Genomic DNA, 23,141 nt, shown 5'->3' with positions numbered 1-23,141 from the left:
TCAGCAGATAGATCATCTCCAGTGTCAGATTCACCATTCTCTCCTTCTTCCCCCGCTCCTCCTCCTCCTCATTTTTATCCTTCTTCTTCCCCTTCATCCCTGTGTCACTCGCTTCCTCCCACATTCCCATTGGCTCCTTGTGGGAGGGACTGACCTGGAAGTGACCATGGAATTAAGCACTTACACATTTCTATACAGGATTATTTCCAGCAATTTCCCCCAATAGAATTATAGGGCCCTAAACCTATTCCACATCAAGGCAAACCTCATATACTGGCCCAAAATTTAAGCTCTAGTCATATTTTTCATAGGCCGGTACCTCCCTGTACATTTGCCTTTCTTTAGAAAAGTGTCCCAAGCCCACAGCATTGGTCTTAATCATGGGCTTGATCCTCTGTATCACCATTAGATTTTATAGGAGAGAGAAATTGCTAAGACTAAACGTGTAGATAATTTGTACAGACAACAGCAAATATAGTTCCTATCCAATAGTGCAATATGTTGAGTGCCCCTGGCTCCCCTGCAGTGCTGGGCCAAACTGACTGAGAGCCCTAGGCAACACATTCAGCTACATTGCCTCCTCTATGCACATGCCTGATCTGCTGACAGGGGTGTGAGGGGAGATGAGTTCAGACTAGGTGTTGGCTACATATGAGGTCCAAACAGTGTAGTGTGGATTCGCACACCCTCCTTTCCAATGGATATAGATATGCCTGGTGCACGTGGGTGGAGGCTCGGCAGCCTCTCAATACAATAGTGTAGAAAAAACCTCACGGCACTCAGGTCTGCGTGAGAATTTCAATTGTTTATTGAAGCGGAGTGCAATGCAGTATTCAATAAACAATTGAAATACTCACGCAGACCTGAGTGCCGTGAGGTTTTTTTTACACGGCTACATATGAGGTACATGCCTGTACCCCACTAGCACTGCTCCCTATACACACGTCTCTTGTGCCTTCCCCTAGCTCCAGCCCTGCTCCCCTGCACAGCTTGGGAAAACAACCAGTAACAAGTGGAACATATTGGTGGGACTAGCAGGGTTTGGGGGAGGGAATTATTAAAAAAGAATCTCTAAACACTACTTTTCTCAGCACATTGTTTCTACAGCTAGAGGAGCATAAAGCTCTGGTACATTCTTGTTATTTGCATAATATGTCTCCTTTACAGGAGCAGTATTCCTAATATATCACTAATGTCATTCCATTTCTATTGGCCTCAATGTGCCCCAATCCCCCCTCCCCCCAAGCCTCCCCCTTATGTCACCACAGAGTCAGCCGACAGCCTATTCTTATCCCTACTATTCCCCCACTCTCCCTACCTGCTCCCCAGTATGTATAGCTGCCCCCCACACAGCTCCAGTCTGTATCATCCCCTCAGGCTGCAGGACTAACAAATAGCAATTCACTTGTGCTGCCTGGAGCTGCTGCTGCTGCTGCTGCTGCCACATAAACTGCACTGAGTCAGTACAAAGTGTCCCTGGGAATAATCAGCTCATGTGTTGGGAACAACAAGGTAACGCTGCTCCTTTATTGCTAGTGCAGCCCCGATCCCTTACTCACCTGTTTCCCACGTGTGATAAGCCAGTGCAGGAGTTGCACAACTAGAGGAATCCACACAGAGATGCCAGACTGCAGGCTACAATTCAGCTTTATTCCTCGCTCTTCTCTCCACACTCTCTGCTCCTCCCCCTCACTTCCCCTTCCTCTGTCCATAACCTTTCTTATAACTCCGCCCACATTCACATTGTCACAGGAATGAATGGTACAACATTACACCACACTGCTCTGCTGCCTGGAACTGTGCTGGACTGTGAGGAGAGCTGGGACCTCTCTCATTGGCTGTGACTGGAATGTGGGCGGTGCAGAGAACAATGATTGGATTTGTGAGCACATTGGAGGGACAAAGAGTTAGGGACAGAGGGAAAACTCACAAATCGATTTGTGAATGTAAAAATAACTTTATTACTCAGGACTTTCAATCCCTGGAAACAGGAAGACTTATTAACAGCACAACAACTAGTAACTATAGCAACCCCTCTGTGGAGTAAAACGTGTGCCTGGGAGTGTATTGTGACTTTACACTTGTCACTGCAGAAAGCCACTAAGTCTGAAATATCTAACGAGCATTAACTGATGAAAGGGAAGGGGTTGGGGTACACAGAGGTACTAAAGACAGTAGAGGAGATGGTGAATGTCTAAAGATTTGAAAAAAACTAGGAGTAAAGTTGAGGGCGAGGACTTCCAAGGTAATTTCCTCAGAGATATTCCCTGTACCAGGAGCGACGCTAATGAGACATCGGGAGAAGAATGTGTGGCTGAGAGACCAGGTCCAGACGTGGCTGCATCTCAGTGTCACATACAGACTAATGGGCAGCAGGGATTCAGCCTGTGTTAACAAGTCCACCTTTATTTCCAAATGCCTCGTTTCTGGGAGGGAGGGGGAAGTTGGAGAGCAAGTTTTCATATAACGGAGACCGGACTTGTAGATCTACCGATGCGCTGGGTGGAGGGGGCTGAGTCACAAGAGAAGGAGCTTGTTAGATATTACTTTCTGAGAGGGAGGGGGAGCTGCAGAAGGAGAGCAGTTTGTGTGAAATTGAGCTTTAAAAGTTACAGAATTTCAGAGGCTGGCTGCAGGTGGATGAGGCTGCAGGGGGGAGGCTGTGGGGGTGATAGCTGCAGGAGGGGGCACTGGCTGCTGTAGGGGTGATGGCTGCAGGGGGGAGGCAGGATGCAGGAGGGGGGACTTGCTACAGCTCGCTCCATCCCTGCTCGTTTCCCCTCCGCTTGGCAAGCAGCAAAGCTGGGGATTGAGTGTCCCCTGGGGCACGATCGTTCAGGGGCCTCAAGGTAGCAGCAGGCACGTGAATTCTACTTGTCCTGCTGCTGCCTGCACTTCCTATACCAGCAAAACTGCCCGGTCACTGGATCTTCACTGAAGACGCCTGCCTCCTCTTCGTGGGACCCCCTCCTGCAACCCCTGATAGATTGTCATGCGTTTTCCAGGTTAGTGTTACACTTACACACAAACACACACTGACATCAGCATACATTTTTGGGGATCGGGGGGGGGGTCACACACACACTTGTGCCACATAGTTTGGTAAATCTATGCATATTGGGCATCGTGTTCCGTAGACCCCTGGCGTTCATATTTAGGATGCTTTAGGGCTGAACTACACGGCGCAATGTCTTCAGATCCGACGCGCTGAGAGGAAGCGCATGCGACAAGATGGATGCACCTAATATAATGTACAGTAAGTAATAGAAATATTGCACCTACAAACTGCATGCATCCAATGACCGTCGGATGAAGATGCAACGTGCACAGTTTGCATCTGACAGTCGTGTCGGATGCATGCAGTTTGTAAGTGCGATATTTCTATTACTTACTGTAAATTATATTAGGTGCATCCATCTTGTCGCATGCGCTTCATCTCAGCGCGTTGGATCTGAAGACATTGCACAATATTTCTATTACTTACATTATATTCGGCGCACCCGTCTTGTTGCCTACACTTCCTGTCAGCTTATCGGATCTGAAGACATTGCCCCGTGTAGTTCAGCCCCTATGTTGATCTGATAGGAAATGTGGGGTAAATAATGGGGTAAAATGCAAGCTTTGTGATGATTTTTAGATATGTAATAAAAGGCATTATGTTTAGCATAGCTTTGCAGTTTGGTAATTTGCAGTAGAAATACATATTTACCCTTTTTTAGATTAGTCATAATGTGTATTTCAGAAAAAAAGATATGGTTTTCTAGGATCTCATGGCGCATAATACGCATGCCAGGTGTTTGTATTGTAACAGTCAGTGCGTCATGGGGGTCTCTGTATGCCACATGGTTTGGTAAATCTTATTTAGGATGCTTTATGCTGGTAAGTTACAATCGTGGGGTATATAATTGGGTAAAATGCAAACCTTGTGATGATTTTCAGAAATTATATAAAAACAAAAAGTTTAGGGTAGCGTCGCTGCTTGATGCTTTGCCATGCAAAGATACATTTACCCATTTTAGATTCGGTAGAATGTGTATTTTACTTTTACCAAAAATTAATCAGGCAGTGTATGCAGTGCTGGAACTAGGGGTAGGCAGAAGAGGCACATGCCTAGGGCGCAAAAGTAAAGGGGTGCCAGGTACGTACCTCTTCTACTGCCTTTCCCTAGTTCGGGCTGTTGTTTCCCCCAGCTCGGCAGCTATTACAGCGTTGCTGCTGTCATCTGAATGTGCTCTTCTCCTGCACATGCACGCTCACATTCATGTGCGTGGACTGCCGGCTTGGCCCACCACTGAGTGTATGCGCTAACTTCTTATTGGGGTCTCTAAATGCCAGATACTTTGGTAAACCTATGCACAATGGGTATCAAACTGTTCAGTGGACCCCTGACAATCATATTCAGGGTGCTTTTTCTTGGTACCTAATACAGTGTGGGATATGCAGAGTAGCAAAATAAAACCTTTGAAGTGATTTTTTCGAATTTTGATCATTTTTTATAAAAACCGCTACGTTCAGACAAGCTTTGATGTTTGGTAGTTAGGAGTAGAGAGACATAGTTACCCATTTTGGAATCGGCAGAATGTGTACTTTTCAAAAATAAATGGTTTTCTGGGGTAAACCTACTGTTTCAGGATTTTTTGGCCTTGGAATCTAAAGTATGCCATTTTCTGCCTTAGTGCTTTCTAAATTCGGTAATATACTGCTGGGAGTTTTTGCTGTACAGAAGTCCTAAATCTCCATAAAACCATACATATCTGGTATTGGCACGTTCGAGAGACACAAGGCTTTCCAAATCAGTTGGATTTTGAAAAACAACAATTTTTCTTTTTGGTATTTAGCGCTTTTTGCAGAGGTGGAAATACGTGAAAACTCAGGCAGATTTATAAAGCTTATTTTCTACTGAAAAAAAGCAATGTATAGTTTTCCTAGGTAAACTAAAGGTTTCTCCTCCAAAAATTTTTTTCAAAAACGTCTGGCACCGATTGCAAATGAAATGCGAAATTCTGCTGGCACTTAAAGAGTTAATCATACTGTTGGATAAATAATTTTTGTTTTTACTTTTATTTGCACAAATCTATTCGATATTTTTTGTGTGATTTTATTGCACGTTTAGCCCTGCATTATTGTTCATTCATTGTGTGTTTTTTTAGCACACTTTGCAGTTTGGAGCAGCAAGACATATTTATACCTGTTGGATACTTCTGAATGTGAATTTACCAAAAAGCTCTATGGCTTTGTACAGTTAGGGGTCTCACGATATATAATGCACATATAGAAGTCTTTGTTTGCTGAAGGTAAATTGTGAGTCAGGAAATTGGTGTTCACATTTAAGATGTTTTATTTTTGTATGTAAGAAATTGGATGGGATAATTGAGGCAAAATGCAATAATTGTAGGCAATTTTTTTAAATATAATAAAAACCATTATATTTAGCAAAGCTTTGCAGCTTGGTCATTTGGAGCAGAAAAACATCTTAATTGTGCATTCATCAGAATGTGTACTTTTTACTGTGCTTTAGAAATTTGGAAGGAGTTTTTGACCTATACAAGTGAGAATTCTCCATAACTGACTGCTGAGATGAGCAGGTTTGCACATACATGGAGAATAACCTTAGTTAGAAGGAGATTCCAGGACAGACAGTAGTTGAAAGGATGCTTTGCATTCAGGGTAGAGAAGGGCGGGACTTTGCTACTGCTTTGTGACATCACATCAAGTTGTTGCCACTCCTACTCAGCAATAGCTTGAACTGACTCTCAGAGAAAGGTTCCTAAAAGTATATCATCATATTTATTTTATTTTAAACAGTAAGCATTTCTGGTAAACAGATATATTTAAGAATATTATTATTTCCATCATATCTGTCCATCTGCACAATTTTATTTTCATGATAGTTCCCCTTTAAGAAGAAAATGTCTCTTGGGAGAAGTTAGACTCTCAGCTTAAAGGGCAATTTACCTTCATTAGCAAAACTGTAATAATTGGGAAAAAACTTTCATAACCTGCCACATTTTGCGTGACAACTCTTTTTGTCCCTCTTTCTATTTCCAAAATGTTGGGAGGTATGATATGTGATATTCCATTGTGCCACTGCTGCTACATGTTTATGCTACTACTACAAACATTAAATACAATGAGAGGCAGAGGGAACTTTAACACTAAATATATTATACATGTAGGTCTCTATAAAAAGATATTGCATAAAACAGCTCATATGTAAAACTCTGCTTCATGTAAATAAACAATTTTCATGATAATATACTTTTCTTTTAGTATGTGCCATTGGGTAATCATAAATAGAAAATTGCCATTTTAAAAAACAAGGGCCGCCCCCTGGGATTGTAGGATTCACGGTGCACACAAACAAACCATACATGTTAGGTCACATCAGCCAATTAACAGACAGAGTTCTCTTTTGCTTCCTCACTTCTTCCTGTTACAGTTAGAGCTACTGTATTTCTGGTCAAGTGGTCTTTTCCTGTTACAGTTAGAGTTGCAGTATTTCTGGTCAGGTGATCTCTTCCTGTTACAGTTAGAGCTACTGTATTTCTGGTCAAGTGGTCTTTTCCTGTTACAGTTAGAGCTGCAGTATTTCTGGTCAGGTGATCTCTTCCTGTTACAGTTAGAGTTGCAGTATTTCTGGTCAGGTGATCTCTTTCTGTTACAGTTAGAGCTGCAGTATTTCTGGTCAGGTGATCTCTTCCTGTTACAGTTAGAGCTGCAGTATTTCTGGTCAGGTGATCTCTTCCTGTTACAGTTAGAGTTGCAGTATTTCTGGTCAGGTGATCTCTTTCTGTTACAGTTAGAGCTGCAGTATTTCTGGTCAGGTGATCTCTTCCTGTTACAGTTAGAGTTGCAGTATTTCTGGTCAGGTGATCTCTTCCTGTTATAGTTAGAGCTGCAGTATTTCTGGTCAGCTGATCTCTTCCTGTTACGGTTAAAGCTGCAGTATTTCTGGTCAGGTGATCTCTGAGGCAGCACACAGACCATCACGAAATGGTGGCTCAAGACAAGAAATGTAAAAGGGCAAGATTTACTTAAATATATAGACCAGTTTGGTAAGATTATTTAACATGCCACTTAATATGATATAAAATCTGTTGTTTAAGTGTTCATTTTGGGGGTATAGTTTTCCTTTAAAGATGGTGCTGAAAGCTGTTGCTATTACAGGATGTAACAAACCACATCATGCTTCATAGCAGTGTGATATGAAAATGCCTGGTTATGTTGGGGTCAGTGCTAAGCCACTGTATCAGTGAATCACTTATCTGTTTAATCAGTGGTCAGTTTCAATAATTCTCCAGAACCCAAAAGAACCCTTCTTAATACATTAACAGTGAGAGGTAGTGGTCAATAATACCACAGACTCCCTTACCCTTACAAAAAGCAGGTTACCTGAAGCTTGGAGAAGGTTTCAACATTGTATAGATCAAAACGAATCCAGAAATTGTTAGTATTGCTGAAAATGCTTCCATGTGTCACTTAATGGTATATGTGATAATAGCCGGAGATAGCCAAGTAGGAGAAACAACAGCTTATCTTAAAGCAGTTCCGTTGTAAAGTGCTGGCTCTAGTTGAACTGCAGACTTTCAGCTTTAATTCAGTGGGTTGAACAAAAAGATTGCATAAAAATGTGAGGAACTAAAGCCTTTTTTAACACAATCACTTCATTTCAGGGGCTCAAAAGTAATTGGACAAATTAAAAAACTGAAAATAAAATGTTCATTTCTAATACTTGGTTGAAAAGCCTTTGCTGGCAATGACATGCTGAAGTGTTGAACTCATGGACATCAGCAGATTCTGGGTTTGCTCCTGTTTAATGCTCTGCCAGGCCTTTACTGCAGCCGCTTCTTTCACTTGCTGTTTGTTTGTGGCCTTTCTGTCCCAAGTTTAGTCTTCAACAAGTGAAATGCAGTTGGCTTCACATCAGGTGACTTGGCCATTCAACAATATTCCACTTCTTTTCTTTAATAAACTCCTGGGTTGCTTTGGCTGTATGTTTTGGGTCATTATGAAACACATTCCAATCAATGTGAGTGCATTTAGCTGGATTTGAGCAGACAGTGTCTCTGAAGAGCTCACAATTCATTCTTGTGCTTCTGTGTCACATGATGGATAAACACTAGTGTCCCAGTGCCACTGGCAGCCATACAAGCCCAAGCCATCACACTGCCTCCCAAATGTTTTTTTGTGCTATGCTTTGGATCATCAGCTCTTCCACGTCTTCTCCAGACTTTTTTCTTGCCAACATTCTGGAAGAGGTGGATCTTGGTTTCATCTGTCCAAAGAATGTTTTTCCAGAACTGTGCTGGCTTTTTTAGATGTTTTTTTAGCAAAGTCCAATGTAGCCTTTGTATTGTTGATGCTTATGAGTGGCTTGTACCTTGCAGTGCAGCCTCTGTATTTACATTCATGCAGTTTTCTCTTTATGGTAGACTTGGATATTGATACGTTCACTTGTTTGGCTGTTGTGAAGAGGTTTCTTTTTACCATGGAAATGATTCTGAGATCATCCACCACTGTTGTCTTCCATGGACGTCCAGGTATTTTTATGTTGCTGAGTTCACCAGTGTTTTCTTTCTTTCTCACGATGTACCAAACTGTAGATTTTGCCTCTCCTAATATTTTAGCAATTTCTCGGATGGCTTTTTTCTGCTTTTGTAGCTTAAGGATGACTTGTTTCACCTGCATGGAGAGCTCCTTTGACCGCATGTTGTCTGTTCCACATACAAGCACCCCCCCTCAAATCAACTCCAGGGATTTTATCTGCTTCATTGATAGACATGATAATCTTTGAGTCAATTGTCCAATTACTTTGGAACCCCTGGTCCAATTACATTTGAGCCCCTGAAATTATGGTTTTAAATAAATAAAAAAAAGGCTTTAGTTCCTCACATTTCTATGCAATCTTTTTGTTCAGCCCATTGAATTAAAGCTGAAAGTCTGCAGTTCAACTGCATCTGAGTTGTTTCATTTAAAATTCATTGTGGTCATGTACAGAACCAAAATTAGAAAAAAAGTCTCTCAACTCCCACCAGAATGAATAGAACTATAGGAAAGGTGTGCACTGGGACATTTATAAGCAAGTGTGTGCATGGGAGGGGGTGTTTAGACGTATATTGGGGAAACAAGTTAAATGTTTAGATACTGTATGGCCTCCAAACAAGATCTATCCCACTGCAGGCTCATCTATAAGTTGGCACCCTACGTTCTTTAAAAAAAAGGCTGTAAGTGCCAAGAACGTAGGAGCTACGTTCTTTGTTTAAACGGCTGCCTCTCTGAACTTCTATTGATTGAAGTACAGCTGTATGCTGCTCCCCCTGTGCTGCTTCTTCCTGGACCCGACCTCGTGTGACGCTCCACCCACGCACTTCCTGCTGCTGATCCCGGAGTCTGCAGATCTGCATCCCTTCTTCTCCAAAAAATGGTAAGTGCCCTTCTATTTACACAGTTACACACACATATACATGCAATTACACATACATGCATTTACACATACACAGCACACATAACTAAAGGTAGATTTTTTTTAAATTTTCTGGCTTTTTTTTTGTATTTTACAGAGTCACATACAGATATACACACATTTATACACTTGTTAGAGCTGTACACACATGTATACACAAACACACGTATAGGTTCTTTTTTTTAGTTCTTCATTATATCAGTTTCCCTCGTTATTCCCCTCAAAACTGTTGCTTTCCCAGTGTGTCTAGTGGATCGAGCATTCTGACACTAACCACACTGTCGGATCAGTTATTTTATTGATTTGCCTAATTGTATTTGATTTTTGTGATTTTTATGCTTGCACTGTTGTTCCTTACATGTTTTTAGCGTCATTTGCTCTTTGATCATTTGGAGTACAAACACATTTGATTCACATTGGATTCATCAGAATGTGTACTTTCCAAAAATGGGGTCTTTGTGCTGTTAGGAGGGTCTTGTGGCACATAATAAGCAGTCTGGGTCTATATTCACAAAAGGCAATCTGGCAGCTCTGAAACTTCATATGCACTATTTTATTTGGGGTCCGCACATGCCAGCTGCTTTGGTATATCTATCCATATTGGGCATCAAACTGTTCAGTAGACCCTTGGTATCATTATTTAGGGTGGTTTACAATTGTATGTAAGAAATTGGGTGAGATAAATGCGACCAATTGCAATGTTTTTTTGTGATTTTGAGAAATATCATAAAAACTGCTGCCTTTAGCTTAACTTTGCAGTATGGTAGTTTGGCGTAGAAAGACATAATTACTTATTTTTGATTCGTCATAATGTGTTCTTTCCAAAAATATATGGCTCTGTAGGGGTCTTTGTGCTGTTAGGAGGGTCTTGTGGCAGACAATGCTCAGTCACAGGTCTTTCCTCACAGAAGGCGAATCAGCAGCGGAGAAAAGTCACATGCACTGTTTTTATTTGGGGGTCCGCACATGCCAGCTGCCTTGGTATATCTATGCATACAGGGCATCAAACTGTTCCGTAGACCCTTGGCGTCAATATTTAGGGTGTTTTACAACTGTATGTAAGAAATTGGGTGAGATAAATGCGGCCAATTGCAATATTTTTAGGCAATTTTCAGAAATGTCATAAAAACCGCGGCCTTTAGCGCAGCTTTGCAGTATGGTAGTTTGAAGTAGTATTGGGCATAAAAATGTTCAGAGGACCCAAGGCTTTCATAATTGGGGTTGATTTATCATTACACCTTAAAAAATGTAGGAAATACGATGCTGCAGGGTGGAAGTTTTTGATTTGATTTTTGGAAGTGTCACCAAAATTGACAAATTTAGTAAAGGTTTGTGGCTTGGTGCTTCAGAGTAGAAAGACGTGCATACCCAATTTGGATTCGGGGGAATGTGTACTTTCCGAAAATGGATGGTTTTCTGGGGTGAACATACTGTTTTCTACCTTTGCGCCCCCCAAATCTATGTAAATGTGTTGATTTTGCAGTACCTGAAATGACAGACCATATTGGGGGGGTCTTCATTTTGGGGCCCCTATATGCCATGTGCTTAGGTACACCTATACATATTGTGCATAAAAAATAAACCCCAGGCTTTCATATTTGGGGTGATTTATTGTTACACCTAATAAAATGTGGGAAATACAATGCTGCAGGGTGGAAGTTTTGAGGTGATTTTTGGAAGTGTCACCAAAATTGCCGAATTTAGGAAAGGTTTGCGGCTTGGTGTTTTGGAGTAGAAAGACATGCATACCCAATTTGGATTCGGGGGAATGAGTACTTTCTGAAAATAGGTGGTTTTCTGGGGTGAACGTACTTTTTTCTACCTTTGCCCCCCCCCAAATCTATGCAGATGTGTTGATTTGCAGTAATTGGAATTACAGAACTGATAGCTCAAATGGGTGTCCACATTTTGGGGCCCCTATATGCCACATACTTAGGTAAACCAATACATATTGGGCATCAAACTGATCAGTGGACTCCTGGCAATCCTATTCAGGGTGTTTGGCATTGGTACCTAATGATGTGTAGGAGATATGATGCTGTAGATTGCAAGCTTTGTGGTCATTTTTCAAAACATTTTTCTATAAAAAATTATAACTTTAGGGAAAGAATTGCAACTTGGTAGTTTGGAGTAGATACGGTAGATCTATTTACCCATTTTTGATTTGCCAGAATCTGCTCTTTCTAATAATGGGTAGTTTTCTAGGGTAAACCTACTGTTAGTGGAATGTTTGGCCTTAAAATCAGAAGTATACCGTTTTGTGGAACGCTGCTTTGGAAATTTGGTAGTGTACTGGCTGCAGATTTTGATCTATACAAGCAAGAAATATCCATAAAACTATATATATTTGGTATTGGCGCGTTCAGGAGACATAGACATTTCCAAATCTGCTGTGTTCTTGTACATAAAATAAATTATGTTTCTGATTGACTGATTGTACTATGTGAAACATGATTTTTTTTTTCATTTTATTAGACACTTAGAAGCCTATATCTTTTTACAGTAGTGAAATTACACCAAAATTCTAGCAGATTTTGAAAGTTCATGTTGTCCTGAAAAAAACCCCAATATATTGTTTTCCTGGGTAAACTAAAAGACCCCCCCCCCAGGAAAAGCCTTTAAAGTGAAAGAGCACAAAAAGTCTAAAAACTGCTTGGCAGTAGTATGTTCGCATTTAGGACAAAACGGCTGGCAGGGAAAGGGTTAATAAGCTATACTTCCAGTAGGGGATCCAATTTTCTTTGATAGATGCCCTTTTATTTAAAGTGACTCTTCCTATGATTATGGTGTAATCTCCTTTCCTTTTGTCTCAATAGATGTCCCCTTGCCACTAGTGTCATCCTATCAATGAAAACGTGATTTCACAAGTCTTATATTTATGTGATACATATTTAAACATATGTATTTCCCCCTTCTAATTTATAGTAAACACATATATTATGGACAAGTCATTCCCAGCTGGGTATATCTCCATTACGTTATCCAATGTGAAAGCATTAGTAAAACACACCTGCCAAAGTGATATCCATGGAGTCTCATATCTCTTGGGATATGACCCTTCTTGTTCAATAAAACACTGAATATTATCTGTTGGTGGGGGCTGAGATATAGTCTCAAATTAAATTAGGTTTCCTCCATTTCCAAGGGCGAGTGTATTTATCGTACACAAGTCTTACCAATAGTCAGTGTCCATCAGCCAACAGTTGATTGGGATAGGATTGTCCTATGATGAACTGCATATTGCACACAGTTGTTCATCCTCTCTGTAAATACTGAAAGGCATATTAAAATGTAATCAATGTAAAATAAATGTTTGGCTGATTTGTAAAAGGATTTCCACATCTAGAAAAAGGAAAAGGTTTCTATACAGTGAGGGTTCGTAATGATCTTTAAGATAAGATCAGTTTAAAAAAAACATTCCCACATTAGGAACAAGAAAACGGTTTCTTCCCCATGTGGGTACGTTGATGGGCGGTAAGCTTTGATGAAGAGGCAAAACATTTCCCACATTCAGAACACGCAAAAGGTTTCTCTCCTGTGTGAGTCATTTGATGACGAGCAAGGCCAGATTGATTTGAGAAACCTTTCCTACACTCAGAACAAGAAAAAGGTTTTTCCCCTGTGTGAATCATTTGATGACGAGCAAGGTGAGATTGATTTGAGAAACGTTTCCCACATTCAGAACACGAAAAAGGTTTTTCTCCGGTGTGAGTCATTTGATGACGGGCAAGGCTAGATTGATTTGAAAAACCTTTCCTACACTCAGAACAAGAAAAAGGTTTCTCTCCTGTGTGAATCATTTGGTGACGAGCAAAGTTAGATCGATTTGAAAAACATTTCCCACACTCCAAACAGGAAAAAGGTTTTACCATCCTGTGGGCTTGTTGTTGATGGGCAGTAAGTTGTGATGAAGAGACAAAGCATTCCTCACACTCAGGACAACTGATTGGCTTCTCTCCCGTGTGGATCATTTGATGACGAGAAAGTTGAGACCGATTTGTAAAACATTTCCCACATTCAGAACAGGAAAATGCTTTCTCTCCTGTGTGGGTTCTCTGATGGATATTAAGTTCTGATGAAGAGGCAAAACATTTGTCACATTTAGAGCAAGAAAATGGTTTCTCTCCTGTGTGAGTCCTTTGATGATGAACAAGGCTAGATTTCTTTGAATAACATTTCCCACATTCAGAACAGGAAAAAGGTTTCTCTCCTGTGTGGGTTCTGTGATGGAAAGTAAGGTCTGATGAAGAGGCAAAACATTTCCCACACTCAGAACAAGAAAATGGCTTCTCTCCTGTGTGAGTCATTTGATGACGAGCAAGGTTCGATGGATTTGAAAAACATTTCCTACACTCAAAACAAGAAAAAGGTTTCTCTCCTGTGTGAATCATTTGATGTCGAATAAGGTGAGATCGATTTGAAAAACATTTCCCACATGCAGAACAGGAAAAAGGTTTTACCTTCATGTGGGTTCTTTGTTGGTGGGCAGTAAGTCCTGATGAAGAGGAAAAACATTTCCCACACTCAGAACAACAAAATGGCTTCTCTCCTGTGTGAATCATTTGATGACGAGCAAGGTGAGAATGATTTGAAAAACATTTCCCACATTCAGAACAGGAAAATGTTTTTTCTCTTGTGTGGGTTCTCCGATGGAAAGTAAGGTCTGATGAAGAGGCAAAACATTTCCCACACTTAGAACAACAAAATGGCTTCTCTCCTGTGTGAATCATTTGATGATGTGCAAAGTGAGAATGATTTGTAAAACATTTTCCACATTCAGAACAGGAAAATGGTTTCTCTCCTGTGTGGGTTCTCTGATGGATATTAAGTTCTGATGAAGAGGCAAAACATTTGTCACACTCAGAACAACAAAATGGTTTCTCTCCTATGTGAGTCCTTTGATGATGAACAAGGCTAGATTGCTTTGAAAAACATTTCCCACATTCAGAACAGGAGAAAGGTTTCTCTCCTGTGTGGGTTCTGTGATGGATAATAAGTGCATTTGGTCTAGTAAAGCCTTTCCCACACTCAGAGCAAGAAAAAGGTCTCTCCCCTGTGTGAATTCTCTGATGCACAGTAAGGTCTGACAAAAAGGCAAAACATTTCCCACACTTAGAGCAAGAAAATGGTTTCTTTCCTGTTTGATGTCGATCAGGGCAAAGTTGATTTAAGAAACATTTCCCACATTCAGAACAAGAAAAAGATTTCTCTCTTTTGTGGGTCATTTGATGTTTACCAAAATCTCTCTTGTGAATAAGATATTCATGGCACTCATTGCAACTGTATTTTCTACGTAATGTATTTTTTGGTGACCAGTGTGGATTTCCATCATATTTATTATCCTTCAGGCTGCATCCCATGATAGGAGTAGGTGTATCTGTTCCCTGTATCTGTTCTGTAAGTGGAGTAATGCTGCAATCTGATTGGTTTCCTCCTTGACATGAAGTCTCTTCCTCTTTAATCTCATCTGATATATAAGTATCCGACAAGCTGTTATTCAGGCTGCATCCCATGATAGGAGTAGGTGTATCTGTTCCCTGTATCTGTTCTGTAAGTGGAGTAATGCTGCAATCTGATTGGTTTCCTCCTTGACATGAAGTCTCTTCCTCTTTAATCTCATCTGATATATAATTATCCGACAAGCTGTAATTCAGGCTGCATCCCATGATAGGAGTAGGTGTATCTGTTCCCTGTATCTCTTCTGTAAGTGGATTAATGCTGCAATCTGATTGGTTTCCCTCTTCGCTTGAAGTCGCTTCCTCTTTAATACCATTGGCTGGTGGGGGCTGTTCCCCTGGAGAGATTTCAGGGTTTTCAGGGTTTATGAAATTTCCATCACTATTACAGCATAAAGTTGCTTCCATATGTGCTGTAACATTGCTCTCATCTTTATATTCACAGGCTGCTAAAAAAAGGATACAGACAATTTATGGCTGAACAGAGACACATCCAATGAAAATAAACAAATACAAATAATAAGCATAACAATAGAGTTACGCCGGGGCCATATGACATGGTTACTACACAATAATTTACACCGTCTGACAAACAACTTATTTTGTGAAGAGAGATAAAACCCAGTTTAGATGCAGGAAATATGACACCCAAGGGTACAACACAGCACTGGGGGAATGAAAGAATTGTGCTTAAAAAAAGTAGTGTTTCAGGCGATAAAACACCTAATAATCCCTCCCTTCCACTTCCTGGTCCCTGAATTCTCAGGCTGTGCAGGGGAGCCGGCGGCTCTCAGCTCACTGCACTGTAGGACAGGAACCAATCAGCAGCTAGCAGGACCTGATAGGGAACTGAAGCCTGTCTGTGCTTGTGTGACTGCAGGGCTGTGATTGGCTGTCCCCCTCCTACTGTGCTTCTGGTAGGGACCGTTAGGACACGCCCACCTCTCATTTGAAACACAGACAGGGACCAGAGAACATCTATAGGGAGCTCCAATAAAGGGGCTATTTTTAAAGATAATATTCATTTTTAGCACCATGAAAAGCAACACCATATTTCCAATCTGAGTGATCATTGCTAGATACTGAAAAATACAGATATTCCAAATATCCCCCATATTCTAGATTCTATGCTCTGTATACAATAGAATGCACCCATTACTCACCCTGTGGGCGGAGCTGCTGGGGCTCCTCCTTTATCCCTTCCTCATAAAGTTCCTTGTTTCCTTTTATATAGTCCCACTCGTCCAAGGAAAAATAGATGGAAACATGATGAGTCCTTATGGCAACCTGTCACACACAATGTTCCAGTCATCCCCCAGCCAGAGAAAGGGATTATCATCCACTGTTACTAAACAATAAGGGGCCGCTGTACCCACCTCTCCAGTCAGCAGCTGGATGATGTTGGACATGAGTTCCAGGATCTTCTTGTCATTCTTGTTATTTTCCTTCTGTATGACGGAGCCAGGGGCATGCAGGGCCCCCCCATCATCTGACTTCTTCCTAGGGATGTAGTGCTAAATATTGAAAGGAAGAGAGAATGGTGTTTGAGCTGCAGAGAGACCCCCTTTGTACAGACAGACAGTCTCTTGTCAGTGTGCCAGTCACAGTGCCCCTCACCTCTCCAGTCAGCAGATAGATCATCTCCAGTGTCAGATTCACCATTCTCTCCTTCTTCCCCCGCTCCTCCTCCTCCTCATTTTTATCCTTCTTCTTCTTCTTCCCCTTCATCCCTGTGTCACTCGCTTCCTCCCACATTCCCATTGGCTCCTTGTGGGAGGGACTGACCTGGAAGTGACCCTGGAATTAAGCACTTACTTATAAAAGTGGATTATTCCCAGCAATATCCCCCAAAAGAATTACAGGGGCCTAAACGTATTTTACATCAAGGCAAACCTCATATACTGGCCCTAACTTTAAGCTGGTACCTCCCTGCATGGTTGCATTTCTTGGGAAAAGTGTCTCAAGATTGGTCTTAAAGGAAAACTATAACCCAAAAATGAATACTTAAGCAACAGATAGGTTATACCATATTAAGTGGCATATGAAAGAATCTTACCAAACTGGAATATATATTTAAGTAAAAACTGCCCTTTTACATCTTTTGTCTTGAACCACCATTTCGTGATGGTCTGTGTGCTGCCTCAGAGATCACCTGACCAGAAATACTGCAGCTCTAACTGTAACAGGAAGAAGTGTGGAAGCAACAGATTGAATTCTGTCTGTTAATTGGCTCATGTGACCTAACATGTATGGTTTATTTGGTATGTTTGTGTGCACAGTGAATCGTACAATCTCAGGGGGTGGTCCTGATTTTTTTAAAATGTCAGTTTTCTATTTAGGATTACCCAATGAAACATACTACTAAACAATTATTATGAAAATGGTTTATTTACATGAAGCAGAGTTTTACACATGAGCTGTTTTATGCAATATCTTTTTTATAGAGACCTACGTTGTTTGGGGGTATAGTTTTCCTTTAATCATGGGCTTGATCCTCTCTCGCCATTAGATTTTAAAGGAGAGAGAAATTGCCAAGAATAAACTTGTAGCTAATTTGCACAGATAACAGCACTGATAGTTCCTATCTGCTGATTGGTTCCTATCCTACAGTGCAACTGCCACTAGGGAACCCAGTCAGTCACATTTCTTCCCCCGCACACACGTGTAAATGCATGAGCAAACATAAGCATGTGTGAACAATCGCATGCTTGATTTTTCGACTGGGGCGGTGAGAGGAGACAAGTACAGATTATGGTAGGCTACATATGCGGTACATGCCTAGTACCTCACTGGGATCCTCTACATACGCACCGCCTTCCTTCCCCGGGACTCAGCTATACAGTATGTACCGTGCATTGAAGTAACACGCCGTACTGTAGGGCAATGGCTCAGCCATAAATAAGGCCAGAGTTTAGTGAGGGGCACATCATTTTTGTGAGTAGGAAGAATAGGAGAGAGACTAGAAAGCTGAACATGAGTGTCACCCACTGCCCATAGTCCTGTGCTTGTGGGTGGGTTTGGGCAGCAGGGTCAGTGTCTCTTTGGAGCACATGTGTGTAACAGTATCAGTAAAGCACAGCAAAAAAATATTCTGATTTTCTGGCTTACTGTTCCTTTCCCTGTGCGTTAGAAGCGGCTGCCTGCCTGTCAGTAATTCAATTCAGTACTCCATGAGGAGAGCAGCTGGGTGGACATTAACAGTGATGTTACCTGCTGACTCAGTTGCCTCTGGTGGAAGACTTGGACTCACAATCTTTTTTTTTTTTAATATTCTTTATTTAGCATTTTTCAAACAATACAAACAAAAAATAAAGAAAGAAAGAAGGGGGGAGGGTATTGGGGGAGGGCATTTTTACACCTCACATTCAAATATTGGCAAACTATTACACAATTCCCATGTCTTCTGAGAAAATTTTTTTTTTTTTTTTTTTTTTTATATATAATAGAAGGGTATCTATCATCAACTAATCTAAGCTCTGTCTACCCCCTTCTGCTCCCATCAGTTGTCTATACCTGATCCAAGGCTGCCAAATCTTCCAATAAATAGCACTGTCATTATATTTTATCGCTGTTATTTCCTCCATTTCCCTTATCTCCTCTACAGCTTTCACCCAGTTCATAGGTACAGGCGCCTCTTTCGCCTTCCAGATCTTAGTAATTAACGATTTGGCCGCTTGTAATAATTGGAAGGTAAGTGGGTCCTCTAAAAACTTATAAGTTTCAAGATTTATATATAGAAGAATTAATGCGTAGTCCTCCTTCTTAATTTCCACCTCAGTTTATTTTGTATATACATGTTAACACATGATCCCAGAAAGCTTTAAGTATGGGGCAGGTTACCCATATATGTACATGTGAGCCCTCCTGTTGATTACATCTCCAACATATCTTTGATGTCTCTGAATTCATTTTGTTAAGTTTAATAGGCGTGTAGTGCCATCTAGTTACCATTTTATATATCGCTTCTCTGTTTTTCATAACCTTTGTTATTTTATAACCATTTTTAAAAATCTTTTTCCAAACCTCATATGGGATAGTTTTACCCAATTCTTCCTCCCATTGTCGGCAGAACGGCCACATTATGTTCCCTTCACTATTTAATAGTTTATTGTATAATTTTGATACTGGTTTAATTATATCTTGATCTTCTTCTATTAGTTGTTCCCACCATGTTGATGCTCTGTCCCAATCCTTATTCTTATTCAAATTCATATAATGGTTGAGTTGGTAGAATCCCCATATATCCCTAGGATGTCTTCCCCATATTCTTTGTATCTCCTCTAGTGGAATCAACTTTCCCTCTCTCGTCACATCCTGCATTCTAGTAGGTCTTTCGTCTTTTTTCTCCCATCTCGTAAGTGCACCCCTTTCCATTCCCGGAGGGAAGTTTGGGTTATTACATAGTGGTTGTAATATATATGGGGTTTTTAGTCATATGGAAATCCAGTTTAGTTCTGTGCCAGATTTTCAAGGAAGCATTAATTAAAGGGTGTTGTGTTATTCGCTTGTTTGCCCTCCATTTATCATCCCATAACAGATTTTCTATAGGTGTACTGCTCCAATCCTGTTCGAGCTTACACCAATCTTTTTTCTCTTTCCTAGTGGTCCAATTCAATATTCTAGCTAAATGAATGGCTATGTAATATAAATAGGGGTCAGGTACTCCTTGTCCTCCCTCTTCTTTAGTTTTTGTTAGGGTCTTAAAGCTTAATCTTGGGTTTTTCCCTCCCCATATAAATTTTGTAAAGAGCGTTCTAATTGACTTGAAAAAAGACTGGGGTAATACTATTGGTAAGGTTTGTAACAGGAATAATGCTTTGGGCATTACCATCATTTTAATAGCTTGAATTCTGCCAAGCCATGAGATCCTGATATTTTTCCACTTATTGATTGTTTTTTGAAGAGTTGTTAGCAGTGGGACATAATTGTCTTGGTACATTCTGTCAAGATCCCCACTCAGTTTTATCCCTAGATATTTTATGTAGGAATTTGACCATTTAAATGGGAAATTTTCTTTGATCTGATTCGCTGTCTTTTTCTCCAAATTTATATTCAGGATCTCTGACTTGGAAAAATTAATTTTAAAATTCGATACTTCCCCGAATCGGTTAAGCAGGTTCATTATGTTTGGTAATGTTATCCTGGGATTTGTTATAAATAGTAGAAGGTCGTCTGCAAATGCAGCACTTTTATATTCCTTGCTCTTTACCTGTAGCCCTGCAATGTCTCTATTATTTCTTATATGCGCCAGTAAAATTTCCATCACTAGTAAAAACAATGTGGGTGAAAGTGGACATCCTTGGCGAGTGCCATTATGTATCATAACCGTCTGAGAGAGGGTTCCATTAATTTTTAATTTAGCAGAAGGTTTATCGTATAGGGCCATTATCTTCTGTCTAAACTTATCCCCAAACCCAAATTTTTCCAATGTACTTTCCATAAATGTCCATGATATTCTATCGAACGCTTTTTCAGCGTCTATTGAAAATAGACACATTGGAGTCTGAGATTTTTTTGCATGTTGTATTAAAGATATTGTTTTTGCTATATTGTCCTTTGCTTCTCTTTTAGGAATGAATCCTGCTTGGTCATTGTGTATCAACTGCGGTAAGTATTGTTTCATTCTTTTTCCCAGTATCTGGGCATAGAGCTTCATATCTAAATTTATCAATGAGATAGGCCTATAGCTAGAGCATAATTGAGGGTCTTTATCCTGTTTGGGTATTATGGTTATTAATGCTTCTTGGGCTTGTTTGTGGAAGCCATTGCTTTTTGAAATATAGTTAAAATATTTATCTAGTAAAGGTGTTACCTCTGTCTTAAATATTTTATAAAATGATGCTATGTATCCATCTGGTCCGGGGCTTTTTCCTATCTGCAAGTTTTCAATTGCCTCCTCTATTTCTTTATCCCGAAAGGGTGCCTCCAGCTCTATTGCTTCTTCTGACGTCAGGGATTTCGGATTGGCTTCTTTAATAAAATTTACCATCTCCTCTAAATTCTCTTCCGTATCATTCTTTTTTTTTTTTTTTATATTATAGAGAGCTTACTTGGACTCACAATCTGCACTGATCCTGCACTAGATGTTCTGAGAGCTCTGGCTTCTGCCCTTCTGACTCAACGAAAGACTTCTGCACTGATCCTGCACTACATTTGAATGAGATTGCATTGGTGCTCCTGTTGGAGTTACTCTTGGACAAGATAAAGTGTAGAAATTCATTCATGCCTTTTGCTTTTGTATACCTGACATTCTCATTGTGCTGTATTGCATTCATCAGATTGTGGCTGTGTTTTCTGAGCTGGCTTTTTGTGACTCGCATCACTGGTGCAGGTTGGGTGCTTGTCCTACAATGGAATCATTTTGCGGGTTAGGGTCGGGTACGGGTTATGGTTTGTGGGTTAGAGTCGGGTACGGGTTATTGGCAAGGTCAGACTGGCCGAGTGGTCCGTTCACGCATGCACGGCTTTGCAGTAGGGGGGGGGCCTGGACAGAAGTCACAGTGGGCCCCCTAGCCCTCCAGTCCGACCCTGGTTATGGGTTTGCAGGTTAGGGTCGGTGCGGGTTGAGTTTTTCCTGATCCATACATCACTAGCACTGCTCCCTATACACAGGTCTCTTGTGCCTTCCCCTAGCTCCAGCCCTGCTCCCCTGCACAGCTTGGGAAAACAACCAGTATCAAGTGGAACATATTGGTGGGACTAGCAGGGTTTGGGGGGAGGGAATTATTAAAAAAGAATCTCTAAACACTACTTTTCTCAGCACATTGTTTCTATAGCTAGAGGAGCATAAAGCACCGGTACATTCTTGTTATTTGCATAATATGTCTCCTTTACAGGAGCAGTATTCCTAATATATCACTAATGTCCTTCCATTTCTATTGGCCTCAATGTGCCCCAATCCCCCTCCCCCCAAGCCTCCCCCTTATGTCACCACAGAGTCAGCCGACAGCCTATTCTTATCCCTACTATTCCCCCACTCTCCCTACCTGCTCCCCAGTATGTATAGCTGCCCCCCACACAGCTCCAGTCTGTATCATCCCCTCAGGCTGCAGGACTAACAAATAGCAATTCACTTGTGCTGCCTGGAGCTGCTGCTGCTGCTGCTGCTGCCACATAAACTGCACTGAGTCAGTACAAAGTGTCCCTGGGAATAATCAGCTCATGTGTTGGGAACAACAAGGTAACGCTGCTCCTTTATTGCTAGTGCAGCCCCGATCCCTTACTCACCTGTTTCCCACGTGTGATAAGCCAGTGCAGGAGTTGCACAACTAGAGGAATCCACACAGAGATGCCAGACTGCAGGCTACAATTCAGCTTTATTCCTCGCTCTTCTCTCCACACTCTCTGCTCCTCCCCCTCACTTCCCCTTCCTCTGTCCATAACCTTTCTTATAACTCCGCCCACATTCACATTGTCACAGGAATGAATGGTACAACATTACACCACACTGCTCTGCTGCCTGGAACTGTGCTGGACTGTGAGGAGAGCTGGGACCTCTCTCATTGGCTGTGACTGGAATGTGGGCGGTGCAGAGAGCAGCAGAGAACAATGATTGGATTAGTGAGCACGTGGGAGGGACAAAGAGTTAGGGACAGAGAGAAAACTCACAGATTGATTTGTGGATGTAAAAATAACTTTATTACTCAGGACTTTCAATCCCTGGAAACAGGAAGACTTATTAACAGCACAACAACTAGTAACTATAGCAACCCCTTAGCAATAGCTGAGTGTGGAGTTAAACGTGTGCCTGGGAGTCAGTGGCTGCACACTTGTTACAGCAGAGAGACACTAAGTCTGCAATGTCTCAGTGCATGAGCAGTAACTGATGAAAGGGAAGGGGCTGGTCATACCTCCAACATTGGAGAATAATAAAGAGAGACAAAAACAGTGGGCACGTGTAGTGAAAATGTTTTTGGCCACACCCACTCAGTGTCCACACTCCCAAAGGCACAAAAACACCCCCTTTCCCTTGGTTGGAATGAGAGCATGAGAGACACAAGTGCACTGACATCTGTAAAGTAGACACAAGTGGCCCCTTCATTTAATGACAGTGTGTGGCAGAAGTGTCGCTGGTGGCTCTCAGCATTTAATGACACATTGTGGTGCCACACACCCCACACCTCCTCCCAACATTCTTGAAACAGAAAGAGGGACAAAAATATTTGTTGCGCGTAGTGCGGCACATTTTGTGACCACACCCCCCTATTACCATGTCCATTTTA

At 41.2% G+C, this 23,141-nt stretch overlaps 1 protein-coding gene and 1 long non-coding RNA gene across 3 annotated transcripts; one reads left to right on the top strand and one right to left on the bottom strand.

The window, feature by feature from the left end:
• Positions 1–12,768: 12,768 nt before the first annotated feature.
• LOC121393063 (oocyte zinc finger protein XlCOF7.1) lies at positions 12,769–23,141 on the bottom strand. The gene is made up of 5 exons (XM_041576643.1): positions 22,147–23,141; positions 16,537–16,716; positions 16,296–16,433; positions 16,083–16,206; positions 12,769–15,365 (listed from the first exon to the last, which is right to left on the bottom strand). The coding sequence occupies exons 1-5, from the start codon at positions 22,297–22,299 to the stop codon at positions 12,889–12,891; spliced, it is 3,072 nt and encodes a 1,023-aa protein (XP_041432577.1). The 5' UTR covers positions 22,300–23,141; the 3' UTR covers positions 12,769–12,888.
• Positions 18,524–21,669, top strand: LOC121398097. 2 transcript variants are annotated; one of them, XR_005964099.1, is made up of 3 exons: positions 18,524–18,609; positions 20,491–20,526; positions 20,961–21,669. It is a non-coding gene; the product is annotated as an uncharacterized LOC121398097 (long non-coding RNA). The 2 variants fall into 2 exon arrangements; XR_005964100.1 differs by lacking the exon at positions 18,524–18,609 and having other exon boundaries at positions 20,390–20,526.

This window comes from Xenopus laevis, chromosome 9_10L (assembly GCF_017654675.1).
Source record: "Xenopus laevis strain J_2021 chromosome 9_10L, Xenopus_laevis_v10.1, whole genome shotgun sequence".
Taxonomy (NCBI): Eukaryota; Metazoa; Chordata; class Amphibia; order Anura; family Pipidae; genus Xenopus; species Xenopus laevis.
This window is presented reverse-complemented; position numbering and strand designations above follow the sequence as displayed.